Source organism: Cryptotermes secundus, unplaced genomic scaffold, assembly GCF_002891405.2.
Source record: "Cryptotermes secundus unplaced genomic scaffold, Csec_1.0 scaffold181, whole genome shotgun sequence".
In the NCBI taxonomy this organism is placed as follows: Eukaryota; Metazoa; Arthropoda; class Insecta; order Blattodea; family Kalotermitidae; genus Cryptotermes; species Cryptotermes secundus.
In genome coordinates, this window is record NW_019723906.1 from 2181306 (window position 1) to 2200138 (window position 18833).

The following is an 18833-nucleotide window of genomic DNA, read 5'->3' on the forward strand; positions in this document are numbered from 1 at the left end:
CAACTGCGGTCCAAATGCCCACTCTCTCGCTCCCTTGTACCTATTTCCCCTCTTGGATTGCTACTCTACCTTGAACATGGACACAGCATGGTTTTCAGTAATGTCATCAATGTTTTGCCAGATTACATTTTAGCACTTCCTAGAAGACAGTAATTTTCTTTTGCCTCACTTTCCTGAAGGCGCCATACATCACAGAAAGGAAGTACAAAAATAAAAAACAGAATGAACTTAACGTAAGTACACATTGGGACTTGGAGGCGATTAGGCTTTTGATACATTTATCCCACTGGGAGATAAGACGGTCAATCTCATCCTTGAAAAGCTTGTGGGCTGTCTACGGAACCACATCTTCACCCAGCCACACACGTCTTCGTCCGATGCAAACCGATGCCCATGAATGTCTCTCTTCAGGTCTCCAAAAATGTGAAAATCTCATGGGGAGAGATATGGGCTGTAGGGGGGATGTTGAAGCACTTCCCAACCAAATCTCTGTAGCTCCTCACAGAGTTGGCAGTGTGGGGGCACGCATTATCATGAAGAAGGGTAATGCCGTTCGATAGCCTACACAGCACACGAAATTTTCAAATTAATTTTAAAGAATTATAGTTCGTGGAGTAGATGGACTGTGTTCTGTGCTTAATTGAGCTTTGCGCCAGGAAGACGTATAGGGAGTAGTGGTATAGATCCACGCATTCGTAACTTTAGACCTAAATGGGGATGAGTGGGCTGCTTCATGACCCAGCCGCATTTCTCCTTAGAACAGGGCCCCAAGAGACACTGGGTACCGCCTGGACGCGGTGGATAAAAAATTCTGTGTCTCTGCGCAGACTTCAACAAATATGAGGTCAAGGAATAATAGAAAAATAGTCAAATGTTATGAAACTAAAAGAAGTTTATGAGAAAATGTATCGGTGGAAAAGTAGACACTCGTCTTATGCAAGACAAGATCAAATCTTTTGTACAGTGCCCGAATTCGGTTGCTACATACGGCTGCTATGCGAGCAAAGGCGAAAAAAACAGTATTTGTTTCTGTGTTCCTTGTTACGGACAGAATGATACACGTCAGAAACTTCGTGCACAGTGTGGACAGGACATGTTTAAAAATGTATGACGTTTGCTTCCGGTTGCTCGTGTTCTCCTTGTTTAGTTATCTCCTTCGATTTCATCTTTGTACCGATTGACGCTCATTTTCTGTCTTCGAGTGGTCAAACGGTAATGAAGAAAATTTTGATAATTATGTACTCGTACTATTCCACGGTAGCGTAGTCGGTTAAGGCACTATGCTACAAGCCGACAGGTCTCTGGTTCCATTCCTGATGAGATTACTGAATTTTTCAGTTTACCTAGTTCTTACAGCCGCACTATGGCCCTGGGGTTGACTCAGCCTCTAACAGAAATGAGTACCAGGAATCTTTCTGGACGGTAAATGTCCGCTGGCGTTTAAAGCTAAACTCGCCACCATCTGTGAGCCGACTGTCTAGAAAATATGTGAGTCTCACAGCCCTATGGGGTTCCACGGCCTGTTACAGGAATAGCTTTAAAGTAATAAAGTAAAGCTATCCCTGTACCAGGCCGTGAAGGCCCATAGGGTTGTGAGACGTTGAGAGTCCCACATTATCCAGACAGTCGGCTCAAAGATGGCGGTAAGGTTGTCAGCCTTACGCGCCGGCCGCGCTTTACTCCCCAGGAAACTTATTTAATTAATTCCTGGTACTCATTTCTGTTAGAGGATGAGTGAAGCCTAGGGCCATAGTGCGGCTGGAAGGATTAGATCAATTGAAAAAAAAAATCCAATGACCTCATCGAGACTTGAACCTGCGACCTTTCGGCTTGTAGCATAGTGCCTCAACCAACTACGCTACCGCGAGCCGTTGCCTAGCAAACGGACTTCTGTTTGTTCGTTGCTGTTCCGGCTTTCAGGCGGTGTTTAACGAAACGTTGCCTAGGAAATAATGGTTGGAGCATTTGATGACAGGCCCCACCTGTACAAAAGCTACAACATTACCGAACATTTTTATGCATATTTGCTCTGACCACAACACTGTAACCTTAGAAGCAGCTTGGCGTCGCATTTCTTTTGAACGGCCGAAGCATGTTTTATATGAAGAAATAAAGATGCAAAGTTCCTTATTCCAAATTATTTTCGATGTATTTCCTTGCTCGAACATTTGTATTCGACTTGTAAAACGTTTCGTCCTGTGTAGATGATTCATGAGCACTCGTGCACTGACAAAGGCACTGTAGTTGCGAAGCATTCATCACGTTCCTGTCTTAAGGCGCGTCCACATTACTCGTGCTCGCCAGGCTTGTGCTCGTCGGGAGACTTGTCTGGCTTTTACTTGTGCTCGTAAATCTTCTTCCACACTACTTCAGTTGCTCACCAGGCTTCGGCGCGTCAGGATCCGTATATTTACTCGTAGTGTATACGGGCTGTAGTCGTATTTTAATTTATTGGCTATAGTTTTTAAATCAAAAATTAAAAATTTGCTTGTCTTGTGACTTGTCATATCGTCTACAATACTCGCGAGCATAGCGAGTCACACGAGCACGAGCACGAGCACGAGTAATGTGGACGCTCCTCTATATACGAGTATTCAAAATCTTTGAATGTCCTCGACGGCCTCTGCTCAGCACGTGAAATGACTTCAATTTGGAATTATCTTCCCTACAACTTCCTTTAAAAAAAGTAGTCTTCCTCCTTTGTAGTTGATTGGTTTATGTTGGCGGTAAAGTGCTTCTAGTAAAATTAATTGTTAGTAAGAAGTGGTGTAAATAATTACCGGCTAATAAGAAAAGGGTAACTTTTTTCAGGTTCAAAAAATATTGATTTCAGGGCACTGTGAATTCTGTAGAAATAATTCCGAATTTTATTCTCAACAAAAAAACGTGGTCTGCATAATATGTGATTAATGACAAAAATTGCCATTATTCAATGCTGTATGGCGTGTCCCATATATCAGTGCAAAGCCTTGCATCTTGTATTCTATGAACAAAATTAGAAAAATTGTCACTATATACAGAGTTCAGGCGCTTCATAGCAGAGGTACAAGCAAATTCAACTTTCCCTTGCCCGTAATATTAATAATAACACATAAAAGTTTCCAGAAACACGTCTATTGCAGATAATTATCACTGCAAGGACCAAAAAGAAAAAAAATACACCATCTTTTTACAAATTAAAAATCTCTTAACATTATACGGTAATAATAAATTGTCGAATTTATACCTCATATTTATATGGTGCGTAGTGTGACGCTTAAAGATGCATCTTATATACTTAAATACTGTTAGTGTTGAATGGTGATTGCGGTATGTTTATAAAACTTGTTCATGTCACGTCCTGTGTGTTGGAAACCATGAGCAACAGGTGGAGACTGCAGTCCCAAGCTCTACTCATATCTGTAGACGATACCCCATTTGGAAACGTAGGACCATTTGAATTACATAAATTAGCAAAAACATTGAAATTGAGGAAGACGTGTGGACTTGATGGTATTCCAAACGAATGCCTTAGGCATCTTCGAAGAAGACCATTAGTACATCTGACACACTCATTTATTCACTTCCTTTGGCTGTCCCATTTTCCAAAGCATTGGAAGGAAGCAAAAGTTATGTTACTGAAACTCAGCAGGGACCCAAAATTTCCTCAAAATTTACATCTGATTAACCTCTTGTCTACAATAAGCAAGCTATCTGATAAAGTTATTCTGAAAATTGTTCAAAGGCACCTTAAAGAAAGAAGCCTGCTTAATGCAAGCAAGTTTGGTTTCCGTGCCTGTCCCAGCACACTTCAAAGTATGAGGCGTATGGACCATGTCATCTTAATAGAATCGACTTCCTATTCAAATGCGAGTGTTTAATCGCCATCATTAAAGAGACAGCTGTACGAGTACTTTATTTGCCTTACCTGCCTGTGACATGAAACTGTCACGAGAAAGGACGATTGAAATGTAGTAGACAGGGAGTGTAGAATGAACTTCTTTAATAGTGATATACGTAGTCTGACAATAAAGTGTAAGAACTCGCCACCGTGTGCTTGCTGTGACAGCAATGGACAGAAACATCAGTAAGGTTTGATGACATTGGCATATCAGCGTTTCACAGCTGTGTTGTTCTTGATGTATGGCAGTCTCTTTCTTCTTTCTCCGCGCAGCATCTTCCTGTTCAAATTCCTTACTGCGCTGTTGAAGGTTGTTTCTCGTTTCCTTGTATATTTTAATTCGCTTAGTGGGGGGTGGAGTCCAACTGTGTCCACTCGGCATGGCGGCCATTGACTGGCCTATTGCACCTGCCCCGGGTGATTATGATGATGGAGAATTTGGTGGAATGAAGATTGGCAGGGGAAACCGAAGTACTCGGAGAAAACCTACCCCAGAGCCACTTTGTCCACCACAAATCCCACTTAACCAGACCCGGGTTTGAACCCAGGCCGCCGCTGTGGGAAGCCAGCAACTAACCGCTTGAGCTATGGCACGGCCCCAGCGCAGTCTTTCTTGGGTCTGAGTCCCTTGGGACTCGCGACCATATTTTACTCTCTCAGATTTGAGACTTCCCTTTTCGTCGCCTCCAACGACGATCTATTTCTTTCAAGTTTATTGACAAGAATTTTGTATGCACGTCTCATCTAGCATGCATGCTACTTGTCGCACTCATCTTATTTTCCTTGATTTAATATCCTAATAATATTTTGTGAACATCCGAAATTTTTAAGTTCTTCGTTATGCAGTTAACTAATAATCTCTTCAATAAAAACGCAACAAGAACCATCACGTCTCCCTGCCCAGAGCCGGATGAATCCAATCAACGTAGTCGGATCGTATTCCTTTAAGATCCGTTTTAATATTGTATTCTCATCTGTGCATAGTCTCTCAAGTGGAATCTGCCCTTCCCTCATTGTAACATGTCTAAAGATAGTGTTTCGTTTTTATTCTGAGGAAACGTATTCACCCACAAAATTGTCCATCTGGAGGACCACCTCTTTGCGACTGTCCATGAACGCATATCAGTGCATGTGCAGGATCCCTCTACATACTTCTACTTACTTCACATATTTTACAAATATTATTTTCTAACTTCAAGTTTTATTAGGCTCGGAACATAAACTTCGTATTTATGGTTTCAATGTTTCATGCCGGACCATATATATCAAACGCTTATGTTAACATTATGTTAAAGTTAGACCTTGAAAATGCATCGACACGTGCTACCCCAAATTCGTACAATAAGACAAGCAGCAAACACTTTGTTGTTTCCTCCATTAAGCCATATCAGGTTTTACTGACATCGTGACAAATTCCATGTCCCTAGATGGATAGCCGGCCGATGACAGTGGTCTCGCATGAACTGTCTTCGCCGCTCAGACACTGGGATCGTAGGTTCGAATTCAAATTTAGGTATGGATGTCTCTTTGCCTTTATTCTGTGTTTGTGCTGTCCTGTGTGTGCGACGAGCTGAGCCGCCGCTCAAGGAGTCCTACCGAGTGTGTAAAAGATCAAGAAACAAAAAGAGGCCAAGGTCCAACAAAAGGCTGCAGAATCATACATAAATAGATAGATGGATAGCCAACTTATCTCTTGAAGAAAGCAGTCTTCTGGGATGTGGCGCCTTGCAGATATTGTTTTAACCGACGTTTCGGAGGTGGACATGCCCACGCTGCTTCGCCCGCGGATTTCTTCTTGTCTTCTAACTTGAAGATGGAGGCGATACGTTCCTCCGAAACGTCGGTTAACACAATTTCTACACGGCGCCACATCCCAGAAGACTGATTTCTTCATAGTCGCCGCAGTGAAAACCTCAGATTTTACAATTTATCTCTTGTGTTGCACAGCACCCGGTTTAATAACAAAAACGTATGCAATATAGTACAAAAGATATGTCTTTTCCTTTACTCATAAAAGTGTTGCTTAAATAACATAAAAGTGTTAAAATATTCTCCAAGCTAACTGAAAAGTCTCAGTATGTTTATCTTCGTGGTTAATTTTATGACGCTGTCAGTAGCTAGACTATATAGGGTTGAATTGTACTCGTAAAGGTAGAAAGGTAAAGCTATTCTTGTAACAGGCCGTGAAGGCTCATAGGATTCTGAGACGTCGAGGCTTTCACATGTTCTAGATAATCGGTTCACAGATGGCGGTGAGGTTACCAGTCTTACGCGCCATCCGCTCTTTACCCCTCAGGAAGATTCCTGGTACTAATTTCTGTTAGAGGCTGAGTCGACCCTAGGGCAATAGTGCGGCTGGAAGGATTAGGTAAATTGAAAAATTCAAAGACCTCATCGGAATTCGAACCCGCGACCTTCCGGCTTGCAGCATAATGCCTCAATCAATTACACTATTGCTTGCCTCCACAGGATTAAATTGTGGAATATTAATTTTGAAAGGACGTGGAAGAAAGCAGTTGTGGCCTAATCGAAGTACTATCCTAGCATGTGCCTCGAAGAGCCTGTGGAAAACCACTAAAATTCTCAGTCATAATACTCGATATCTCGACCAAGATTCGAATCGAACATCTCCAGAATATAAGTCAAGACCGTTACCTCCAGATCGGCCTGTTCGGAGACTGTGTGTATGTGTGCTTGCCCACTTTTGCGGCTGCAACAAATTAGAAAACTCACACATAGTGGCGTAGCAGTTCTAGCGCGTTCCCTCTCCTACTGCATCTAGGTTTCAGTAAGGATGTCCAATACAAAATTCGATCAAAATCGGTCCAACGGTTCTGCAGTTTTGTTTCAAATGTTGTTTCAAACTTCTACTGAAAACATTTTCTCTAGGATAGTATAAATTAACGAATTACCCTCAAGATGCTTGCGGAAATGCACGTAAGTGTTCATAAAAAGTGTCCATTATTGTTATCTGATGTGAATCGTATCAGGAATGTACCAGTGGGTTTTAAAAACACCTCCCGCTATCAAACCCATTACATGAGGACACACAGGCAGACATGACGAAGCTAATATGGTTCAAATTTTACAGACTTCTTTATCTGAACTAAGACACAGGTAAAAATTCGCCATGCTGCCTGCAAACTCTTTATATATACACCACTCAAGCCCAGACTATACATTACTCTACTTTCGTAGGTCTGTCTGCACACGGCGCATAATGGAAGCCGTCACACAAGAACTGCCGACGGCAACACTTAGCGACTCGCTTGTACCTGGGCAGAAACCTGAAAACAAATCACGCCCGATTTTTGCTCAGGTGAGTTTCCTCTAAGGGCAGCTCGAGGGGTTTCCAAGGTACATTGTAGTTTAGATATAGAAGGGGGTAAGCGCAACAGAATAAGTAAAAATAAAAAATCAAGGAAAATAAAACAGAGTTTTAGCCACTTCTGATGTCATCTCGTATGTCGCTGGTCTCAATTTATAAACCCGTCAGTTTAACCTCAGTGGTCTGCGAGAAAATGGAACACGTTATTGCTTCGAAACTGAAGAAAACCTGTGATAAAAAGGATTGGATATTCGAGGTTCAGAATGGATTCAGGCCGGGATATTCATCCGAAAGTCAAGTATTCAAGGTTTTCCAGGACAATGCAGACTCACTGGATAACGGAAGTGGGATAGACGCTTATAATAGATTTTGCGAAGGTTTTCGAATTAGTTCCCATTATCGGCTGCTTACGAAAATTACTGTCTCCGGAGTGCACACGAGGGTAGTTTTATGGATAAGGGAATTCATTTTGAGCCGTACATAGAGAGTTAGAGTAGGAGGGCAATTACCGGAGGAAGTCAGAGTAACGTCAGGAGTACGGCAAGGAAGTGCACTGGGTCCACTACCGTTCCATGAGCACGTACACAGAGTTAGCGTAGGAGGGCAATTACCGGAGGAAGTCAGAGTAACGTCAGGAGTACCGCAAGGAAGTGCACTGGGTCAACTTTTGTTCCTCGCGTACGTACACAGAGAGTTAGAGTAGGAGGGCAATTACTAGAGGAAGTCCGAGTAATGTCAGGGGTACCGCAAGGAAGTGCACTGGGTCCACTGCTGTTCCTTGCGTACGTACACAGAGAGTTAGAGTAGGAGGGAAATTACCGGAAGAAGTCAGAGTACGGTTAGGAGTTCCGTAAGGAAGTGAACTGGGTCCACTTCTGTTCCTCGCGTACGTACACAGAGAGTTAGAGTTGGAGGGCAATTACCGGAGGAAGTCAGAGTAACGTCAGGAGTACCGCAAGGAAGTGAACTGGGTCCACTTCTGTTCATTGTGTATGTAAATGACATTGGGAGAAATACTGAGTCAATTATTAGACTTTTCGCACATGACTGTAAAATATATATGAAAATTATAAATAATACAGATATGAAGAATTTGCAGATAGATCTGAACAGGCTGGGGGAGTGGGCGGCTGAAAATGCGATGGTAATTAAACCAGCTGAAAGCAAGACAGTTTGTTTCACGAGATCCAGAGTGACGGAACCACTAAATTATTCGTTACCGGACATAGTAATTCCGGAAGCCAGTAGTTTTAAATACTTGGTAATAATTTTACGCAGCGATTAAGTTGGGCTGATGAAGTTAATTACACGGCGGAAAAAGCTTGGAAGGCACTTCATTTTACAATGCGTATTCTTAAAAAGGGAAATACTAACACTAGAAGTTTATCCTACACATCACTAGTACGTCCGATTCTTGAATATGGGGCGGTGTGCTGGGATCGTTATAGGAAGGGACAGATAAATGCGCTAGACCGGGTCCAATATATGGCGGCTAAATTTGCACATCATAGGAACAATTCGAACTGGGATACCTTGATAGAGCGCAGAAAGATAGCTCGTACATGTGCTGTTTTCAAAGCATACAAGGGAGAGCGGGCTTGGGAAGCTATAGGCGATAGATTACAAAGAACATGCTAACTGAGCAGGGTCGATCATGATAGGAAAATTAGGAGCAGAAAGCAAAAGAGAGATATCGAAAAGTATTTACTTGTAAAGAGGACCATCGGCCTTTGGAACCACCTACTTCAAGATGCTTTAGGAACTCACTCTTGTAAATCAAGTAACTTTAGGAAAAGGGTTAGGAAAGCAATAAATAAGGCTAAGTGAAAGTCTACGGGAAATCATCCGAAAAGGCAGTGAAGTGAACGTAGTGGAAGCGAAGTGAAGTGAAGTGAAGTGAAGTGAAGTGAAGTGATGTGATGTGATGTGATGTGAAGTGATATGAAGTGAAGTGGGATAAAGGGAAAGTCATTGTAAAATTGGGACGCATCAGAATATGACATTATACATTCCAGTACTAATTACTGTTTAGTGTATAATATACTCATTCTTTCATTAATATTAATTTATATAATTGTAGCTGTGATTTATTTGTTATAATTGCAAGTGTATTTTCATTGTATTTATTGTGTGCTAATGTGTTCTTTGTTGTTTGTGTAGTTTTATGTGCTATGTTTTGTTTGAGTGTGGTGTGTTATTTTGTGTGATGTGTGTATTTGTGTGTTGTGTCTTATTGTAGTGCGACTGCCACCGGGCAAAAACTTATTTGCATTTTAAATGAAAAAAAAATAATATGAATAACGAAACAGCGACTCGACGGAGCGGGTGGACTTGTCAGTAATGCTCCAGATTCATATTATTTAAGTATTCCGTTCTAATTTAGGTCGGAATACAAGTTATCGTGACCCTGTTCCTGACGTTTATGGCAGAATTCCTCAGTCCCTTCAGGTAAAACCTGACAGTATTTCGATTATGTCATGGTTCTTACTTTCCAAATCCTTCCTAATTCACCATTCACATATTATTCTATCACTCGACGCTAGGCTGTATTCTGGGTGCATACAGCGTAGTAAAGTAGCCCACAGAAAACATAGTGATCCATCTGAAATGTATGAACCTATGGAAGTATACCGAGTGGCTCAGGAAATGTCACGTTTTAAAAATAAATGGTACAAAATTTACGGCCCTATGGATCTGAATGGAACTGCTGAACATAGCTAAGGATATGCTCACACAGATTTGTTGATTTCCCGTGGATTCGTTAAATAGAAACATATTCTCTATCTTGTTAGTTAATAGTCATTTATGATTCAATCTCATTTTGTACCTTGATGTCTTGTCACGAATTCATAATAAAGTATAACACAACACAGATCATTTGAAAATGCTACATAGTTCAGTAACAAATCGAAATTTGATTTCCCCAAAACCGTACTTTTTAACCTCAATCGGTAATAACAATATGGCTGACACGTGAATTTGTGAGGCAGGAATGGCACAAGAGACACTTACTCTGAGGCCTTCAAAGGATGCATGAAAAGGAATAAAACTCTTGTTGAGAACATATGTTCGTATATAAGAACAAGGCGGTCATGGGAAAATCTTCTGTAGTATTCGAACTGATGGCTATAACTGATAAACTATTCAAAACGGGCATCTGATAGAGATCATAAACATAAAGTAAAGGGTAAAAAGGTGCCGGTCACGGTAGCCGAACGGTCTAAGGCAGTGGTTCTCAACATTTATGAGACGGAGGCCCAGTAAGTCCCGTTTTTTAAAAGACGAGGGCCCAGTCCCAACAAATTTACTCGTAAATACCTTTCCAGTTCTGTTAAAGATCATGCATTAAGCTAACGTAATATTAGTAATTAAGTATAGCATAATCATAAAGAGTATTAGTACACTTATATATACGGTGCGGCATGTTGACAAACATAAAATTACATTTAAATTAGTTATCAATCACTGGACTAATGAAATCTTGTAGTATTTTGTAGTTTCCTCAGACGAACATCATTAAATTAATTTGTCCTAATTTTCACTGACATATCCCATGCTGATCACGAAAAACTTATGTTATTCAGCGTAAAATTGATTATTGTATTATTAAATTGATTTTAATGATGTTGTTTTGAAAAAAAAAAACGGCAGTGAGAGACTGACCTAATACTTCATTACAAGTAGCAATCAAAGAAGGCTTAATGAGTTATTCCCCAATGGAATATGTTTTTTTACATTTAGCTATCTGTAGTGATATTAAATAGGATGCCGTCAGAAGTGAAGTGTCGGTGGTTGAAGCTTGGTAAATAATTTTCTTTTCTACTTTAAGTGCATCTCTCTTACGCATAAAGAATTCAATAGGTTTGTTGACTAGATCGGAATGTCTTGTGTTGAAATGTCGGGTAAGTCGCGATGGCTTCATAGCTTCATTTCCCAGAACAGTAGCACAAATGACACAGTGAGGTCGTGGCAATTGGTCAATGTTAGGGCCTTGTATGAAACCAAATTTTAAGTAGCTGTCCATGTATTCGTACTTACGAAAGGATGCAGACTTTTTCTTCTATGTGCTGATGGTTTTCCCTTCATTTTGTAAATCCTGGAGATGGCTATGTAGGCTTGAGGTGGATGAATCACTACTTCTTGCGTCACAAACATCTTCAATACGAGATTTCTTAACGCCAAAATTAAACAAAGTCCCCTGTCTCTTATTCATACTAAAATTTAAATCACTCAGGTTTCGAAACAAGCACTTACACACTGCAATGAGAACTTGCGAAGAAACAGTATTCAGTATTACTAGATTTGAGAACCGGATACAGACTGCCTTGATCTTCAATTTCAGTGGAAACATTTGCTTTATACTTCATTGTTGATTGGTCACTGACATTTGTAACACAGATGTTATTCCGCTCAGTTCTGAGAACAGAGGATATGCCGCCCATTGTTGTAATCGGCTTGCAGGCAATTTTTATGACTGGTCATAAACATCGGTATTGCCTTTCCCGAATGTTGACAGATTTGGATGTCTGAAAATTCACGATCATTCATGAATACTTCCATGTTTAAAAATATGCGACTTGGTCACTGACATTTGCTACACAGATTTAGGTGTTCTGTGTCTGAGCTTCGCGACACAAATATTATTCTCCTCAGAATATTTCCACTATAAAATATTTATTCATGAAAAATGCTTAGAAAATGAAAATTACAAATTCCCGAAGAGCCTCTCGGGGCCCAGTATAATTGATGCCAGGGCCCACTACTGGGCCGCGGCCCGGCGGTTGAGAAGCACTGGTCTAAGGCATGTACTGTCTTCGCTCGCTTGGAAACCGGGATCGTGAGTTCGAATCCCACTCAGGGCATGGATGTTTAGTTTGTGTGTGTGCGTTTCTCTGTGTTTGTGTACAGGTAGAGGCTTTGCGACGAGCTGATCACCCGCCCAAGGAGTCCTACCGAATGTGTAAGATCTAGAAAAACCGAAGTGAACGGAGAAGTTCATGGGGGTAGGCCTAGGCCCACTGGGGCTGTAGTGCCAAGGAAAAAAAAAAGGTAAAAAGGTAAAGTCTCCCCTATTCTTAACTAATTAAGCACTACGCCATGAAGGTGTGGGGGGGAGTGGATGTATAGATCTACATCATCTTGACCTCGGCATTAGCTAGAAGTGAACGGTCAAATTCACCACCCGGCCGCTTTACCCCCGGGGGAAGAAGCCTCCGGTACCAATTGGATTTGAGGTTGGGAGGATCCCAGAACCGGTCTGGACGACGTGGTGAACAGAAAATTCTTGACCCTACCGGGACTCGAAATCCTACCCGTCGGTCGTCCATCCCATAGCCAGTCGCTATACAGACTACGTTATCCCGGCTCCAGATCATAAACATATCAACTTTGTGTTTATTAAACACTCTTTGTACACCATTAGCTTGGGGGTAGGCATTAGCGTAGTTGGATGAGGCACTATGCTACAAGCCGGAAGGTCGCGGGTTAACGTCCCGATGAGGTCACTGGATTTTTTCAATTGACCTAATCCTTTCGACTGCACAACAGCCCTGGGGTCGACTCAACCTCTAACTGAAACGAGTACCAGGAGTTAATTAAATAATTTTCCTGGGGAGTAAAGCGCTGCCGACGCGTAAGGCTGACAACCTTACCACCATCTTTTAGTCGATTGTCTAGATAATGTGGGTCCCTCAACGTCTCACAACCCAATGGGCTTTTCGGCCTGTTACAGGGATAGCTTTACTTTTTTATTTTGCACCATTAGCTTAACGGAGTAGTGACTAGACAACAAACTTGACGACTGAACAATTGGTGTTCGATTTCAGGTAGGACCAAGGGATTTTCTCTAGGGCGGATAAGGTCCATCAACCCTCCTTTTCAATAGGAACCGATTCTTTCTCTGGGTCTAAAGGCGCGTCCACATTACTCGTGCTCGTGCTCGCCAGGCTTGCGCTCGTTGGGAGACTCGTCTGGCTTTTACTTGTGCTCGTAAATCTTCGTCCACACTACTTCAGTTGCTCGCCAGGCTTCGGCGCGTGAGGACCCGTATATTTACTCGTAGTGTGTATAGGCTGTAGTCTTATTTTAATTTATTGGCTACAGTTTTAAATTAAAAATTTCAAATTTGCTTGTCTCGTGACTTGTCATATCGTCCACATTACTCGCGAGCATAGCGAGTCACACGAGCACGAGTAATGTGGTTGCGCCTTAAAGCTGCTAGGGTGTGTACCTCATCATTTAAGTCCATCTAGCTATATCTCACTCACACAAGCATGGTCACGGCGCGGTGCTGAATTAAATGCAAAGACGAACAAACTTTACTTCTTTACTTAACACAGGATGAGTCATGTTGAATTAACTACTTCGTATGCTTCCAGGCAATAATGGCAACTTTGGTGTACATAACAGCTATCTGCAATGGATTAACTAGTGGCTACTCGGCTGTCCTCCTTCCTCAGCTTCGAGCAAACAACAGTGGCTTTGAAATAAACGAGGAGGGCGAGTCATGGATTGGTAAGAGCATGAACCTGTTCCGGATACAATCGTGACTCAGGGAAGAAAGCAGACTGGGGCGTTTGAGAATAGGGCTCAGAGGAGGGTGTCTGGAGCTAAGAGGTAGGAAGCAACAGAAGACTGGGGAAAACTCCATTATGAAGGGTTTTATAATTCGCTCTGTGTGCTAGATATTATAAACATGATCAAACTACTGGGAATAAGAGGGGCAGAGGATATAGCATGCATGGGAGAGAAGGGAAATGTATAAACAATTTTGATATGGAAACTTGAAGGAATGAGACCACTTGGAAGACCTAGCACTAGATGTCAGGATAGTAATATGAATCAAAATAAAAGAAACAGAACAGAAAGATGCAGACTACATTCAACTGACTCAGGACAGGGGTTAGTGACTGGCTCTTGTGAACAAGGTAATGAACCTACAGTTTCCACTGAGCGCTGGGAATTTGACTAGCTGAGCAACTGCTAGATTTCCAAGATGGACTCTGTTCCGTAGGGTTAGTTACTTTTGTATTTGTATGTCAACACTTTCATGTGTGTGACACAGGTTAATATAAACTTCTTCTAGTTTACTGTAATGCAAATGGATCTTCGCCGTTGAGTCAGCAGATCCTGAAACTGTACGAAATCTGATTCTGTCAGACTTTACCTTTATCACGCTTTGGCCAGGAGTTCGAATTTTTAAGTTCGTCATTAAGGAATTTCCTTCAGCCTCCCGTTTTCCTCGCTCTTTCTTCGACATACATATATAAAAAGATACATGCAGCTGAGCCCTTAAGACACCATTAGTTGTACAGCTACTCAAGAATTTACCAACATTTTATGGAGCCCGAATGTTCATTACCATGTTCACAAAAGCCTTTCATTGTTCCCTATCCTCAGCCAGATCAATCCAGCCAATACCACCCAATCCTATCTCTCTAAGATCCATTTTAATATTATCCACCCACGCACGTCTTCGTCCTCCTAGTGGTCTCTTTCCTTCTGGCTTCCCACCAATATTCTATATGCATTCCTCTTCTCCCCATTCGTGCTACATGCCTTGTCCACCTCATCCTCCTTCACTTAATCGTTCTAATTATACTTGGAGAAGAGTACAAGTTATGAAGCTCCTCATTATGCAGTTTTGTTCAACGTCCTGCTTTTGTGCAAAGAAAAATACCGTCTTTAACGTGAAAGGTATCTAGTACTAGTATAAATCTACGCCACTTGTAAGCATTTACATCTGTTTGCAGTGAGCATCTATATTGGCAGTACATCTGTGGGCTGTCTGCTGAGTGGAGTCCTAATGCATTTGTGGGGCAGAAAACCCGCTGTTCAGATTGCTGTTTCGTGTGTCTGTACTGGCTGGTTACTGATAGCCATAACAAGTACATACCCAGTCATGCTTCTGGGGAGAGCGCTGGGTGGCTTTGGGAAGGGGATCTGCACTCCAGCTGTTACTGTAAGTCTGGAACCTATGCAATCAAAACACTTGTAATTTCTTGGCCATGATCATGAAATTGTAAAAAAAGAACAATATATATTCCCGTGCACATCTAGTGTTAACACCTGTTTAGAATTCAATGGATACTCTCATCACTTGCTATATAGGCTTCCGAACTATAACATTTCTCTGCTCTCGCTTGTATTACTTTTTCAGCCCTACATGTTATCGAATGATACAATGGGGCCGATATTCAGGACCACCTTCCGCGAATATCATGTAAAATTGTGAATCGTAAACCGTCTCTTCTATCAGAAAGTTCCCGGATGAAAGAAGTTGAGAGGGGAGGACAAGGTCACCCTTCCGCAAGCCTATTGCATCACTCTGCCAAGTGACAACGCGCTGTGAACAGGCATTGTTTTTACACGAGTGCTTTTTCGACTTCGCGTTTCTTTTTGTCTGCGATGAATGGCAAAATCGAGCAACGTGTTTGCATTAAGTTTTGCGCGAAGCTTGGTAAATCCGCTACCGAAACCCTTGAAATGCTCCGTGAGGCATTTGGAGAACATTCTTTAAGTCGGACAGCAGTTTTTGAAAGATATTCGCGTTTCAAGGCCTGTCGAGTTTCAGTTCAGGATGACAAACCACCAGCAAAACGACAAAAAGAAAAGTTGAAAATTTCGAGAACTCATCCACGAAGACCGTCGCCGAACAATTCATAAGCTCGCGGACACGACTGGGGTCAGTTATGGAGTTTTCCAGGAGATCTCAACAGAAAATTTGAACATGTGCCGCGTGTGGAGCAAAGTTTGCTCCCCAACTCTTGACAAATGATCAAAAGCAGCGGCGCCTAAACGTGTGCCTTGAGTTATGAGAGAAGGCTAACGAGGACCCAAATTTTCTCTCTAGGACAACAGGTGACGAAATTTGGATTTACGGTTATGATCTACAAACAAAGCAACAATCGTCGCAGTGGAAGAGCCCACAATCGCCAAGAGCAAAAAAGGCGCAGCAGTTCAACAAAAAGCATGCTCGTTGTTTTTTTTTCCGACGTGAAGGGCATTGTTCACTGTGAACTAGTTTCTCCTAACACTCCGGTCAAATCTGACTTTTACTGTGAAGTTCTGAGAGAGAATTTGGGACGAAAAAAGATCGGAATTTTGGCGCAAACACAACTGGCTCCTTCATCACAACGGGCCTGCCCACACGTCCCTGAAAACCACTGGTTTGTGACTACTAACAACATGGTTATCGCTTCCCATCCTACCTACTCGCCGGGCTTAGCCCCCTGTGATGTCGCTTCGTTTCACAAATTGTAAATGAAACTGAAGGGTTGACGTTTTGAAATCGGGAATCGTAAGCTGTACTCGACAGAATTAAGGAAAATGACTTCCAAGGCGCTTTTGAAGCGTGAACAAAAACAATCGGATCGCTGTGTACGTTCCCAAGGAGATTATTTTGAAGATGTCAACCAAAATTGAGTAAGTTAAGCTAGCATTTCTTTTTTGGCCTAGTCTGCTTTAACATATTATCAGGCGCCATAGCTCAAGCGGTTAGTCTCTGGCTTCCCACCGTGGCGGCCTGGGTTCCATCCCGGGTTTTGTGAAGTGGGATTTGTGGTGGACAAAGTGGCGCTGGGGCAGGTTTTCTCCGAGTACTTCGGTTTCCCCTGCCAATCTTCATTCCAACAATTGCTTCACAGTCACCCTCATCTATCATCTTGGGGCCGGTAAAATAGGCCAGAAGTGGCTGCAGCACAAGGGACTTAGTCCCACCCCACTAGCAATAAAAAAAACGCATTATCAGTATTCATAGAAAACAGCATAATAGTACATTGAAATGGAAGACTGCTCGCTCGTTCATAACCTAATATATGACTTACATTGATACAACAAAAGAAATAATAAGCGGGACAACACAAACCAGCCTGGTTTACGAAATCCAATGGAGTCTTAACAAAGCAACTATAAATATTTTAATGTATTAGAACAGCTGCTGTAGTTGTAAAGACTTTAGATTTTATAACCAAGTGTATATTATTAATATTGTATGTATACATTTAACTTTTATAACATGTACTGTAATAGTGACTTCTAACTGTATTGATGTAAAGGTGTCCCTCTGAAGATGGTCCCTGAAGACCGAAACATGTAAGGGCATAAATAATTGAAATAAGAAAAATCTTCAATCATACTAGATGGAACTGTTTAACTTTTCATGACCTTACATGTATTAGTGTGATGGACCAGAATGAAACAAATAAAATTCTTGACAATTTGTTACTATGGTAACCCAAAATTGCCAAATTTCACTGCATATATACAGCAGGATAAAAGATAGTTTATGACTGGCTGTGTCATATGCACTTACAGAAGACACGGTTAGTCTCAATATCTCACAGCTAGAATTAATTGTCAGACTGCCTCGGTGTGTATATACATACTTTCACAACTTGGACAATTGAATGGGATGAATAAGTGATATGTGTGGAACCACTGTGAGAGACAAAGGCAGGTTATATCAGACTTCCCATTGAATTTTCAGTGAGAACTTTCCGCTGGTTCAAAGGTAAAGGCAAAATCAACATGAACATACACATATAATGATTGAATAATGAGGAAATTTCAGAACAAGTTCCACATTACATGCAACTGGGTCACATAAATACATACGAGTATATCATCATGACTGACTGTTACACACACTACATATCTAAATCAAGCTGTGACAGACCTTTCTTTTTCTCTGGGCTAAAGAAGTTATTTTATCAGAAATGTAGTCCATGTTTTGCCTACTTCCTTTCCATAAGGAAAAAAATAGGCTTATGATATTATAAATCTGTGAAAGTGTGTGTGTGTCTCTCTCTCCCACTTCAACTTTTGAATCAGCTGGCCTATTTTCATGAAATTTGAAATGAATATGATATACTGGAGGCAGATGCACAAACATGTGAAGTGTAAGGGAAGAAGCACTGCTCACTTAATGGTCCTGCATAATGTATGCTAATAGACCTTGTAGAAGTATGCAAAGTTTGGGAAAAATATTGTTTTATAGAATGTAGAATAACAACAAGGTGAGAGTGCCAGGTTTCTTCTAGCTTTCAGTTTAATGGTGATAACCATTGAACCAGTGGGGCCAGACACAACAATTTGATGTGATGGAAAATCTGAAATACACCTATGCATTATGTATGTAATGCTGTTGGCAATTGAACAAATATACACATGGTGATTAGGTGAGTAGTTCTTTCTAATGGACCCAGATGGGTAGAAACCCCTTATCTGAGGAAGCAGATCTAGCTCCTGAAATCTTGTGTTCCCTTTTTGAGCATCAGACAATGGAAAAAATTCACAAAGCTAGGAATAGCAGGAAATAGTAGACACCTGTCATTAGATATTTTGTTCAGGTTGATGACTCATAATACCTTTCAGTAATCATATTTAGTTCCATTTATAAGAGCCATCCTATTTTATGGCTAGTGAAGTGTGTTTGACTGGGTTTGAGGATTAAAAGCTACCCCGCAACACTGAAACAGGGTGGCATCTCCACCAGTAACTCTGAACTATCTAAGTATCTTCTTTATTGGGCCTGTTTCCGTTCAAAACTGTTACTGAATTTTTACTTACTTTATAAAGCCATGGGTGTTAAACACACGCAGTCACAGGAGCAAGACACAACACAAA

At 41.4% G+C, this 18833-nt stretch overlaps 1 protein-coding gene across 3 annotated transcripts; it reads left to right on the top strand.

Moving 5' to 3' along the window:
* Nucleotides 1-5359: 5359 nt before the first annotated feature.
* On the top strand, nucleotides 5360-15248 carry LOC111862025 (facilitated trehalose transporter Tret1-like). 3 transcript variants are annotated; one of them, XM_023847072.2, is made up of 4 exons: nucleotides 5360-5393; nucleotides 7079-7199; nucleotides 13586-13721; nucleotides 14960-15247. In XM_023847072.2, the coding sequence occupies exons 2-4, from the start codon at nucleotides 7101-7103 to the stop codon at nucleotides 15202-15204; spliced, it is 480 nt and encodes a 159-aa protein (XP_023702840.1). In that variant the 5' UTR covers nucleotides 5360-5393; nucleotides 7079-7100; the 3' UTR covers nucleotides 15205-15247. The 3 variants fall into 3 exon arrangements, with proteins under 3 accessions (XP_023702840.1, XP_023702842.1, XP_023702841.1); XM_023847074.2 differs by lacking the exon at nucleotides 5360-5393 and adding an exon at nucleotides 5448-5479 and having other exon boundaries at nucleotides 14960-15248; XM_023847073.2 differs by lacking the exon at nucleotides 5360-5393 and adding an exon at nucleotides 5479-5514 and having other exon boundaries at nucleotides 14960-15248.
* The last annotated feature ends 3585 nt before the right edge of the window (nucleotides 15249-18833 follow it).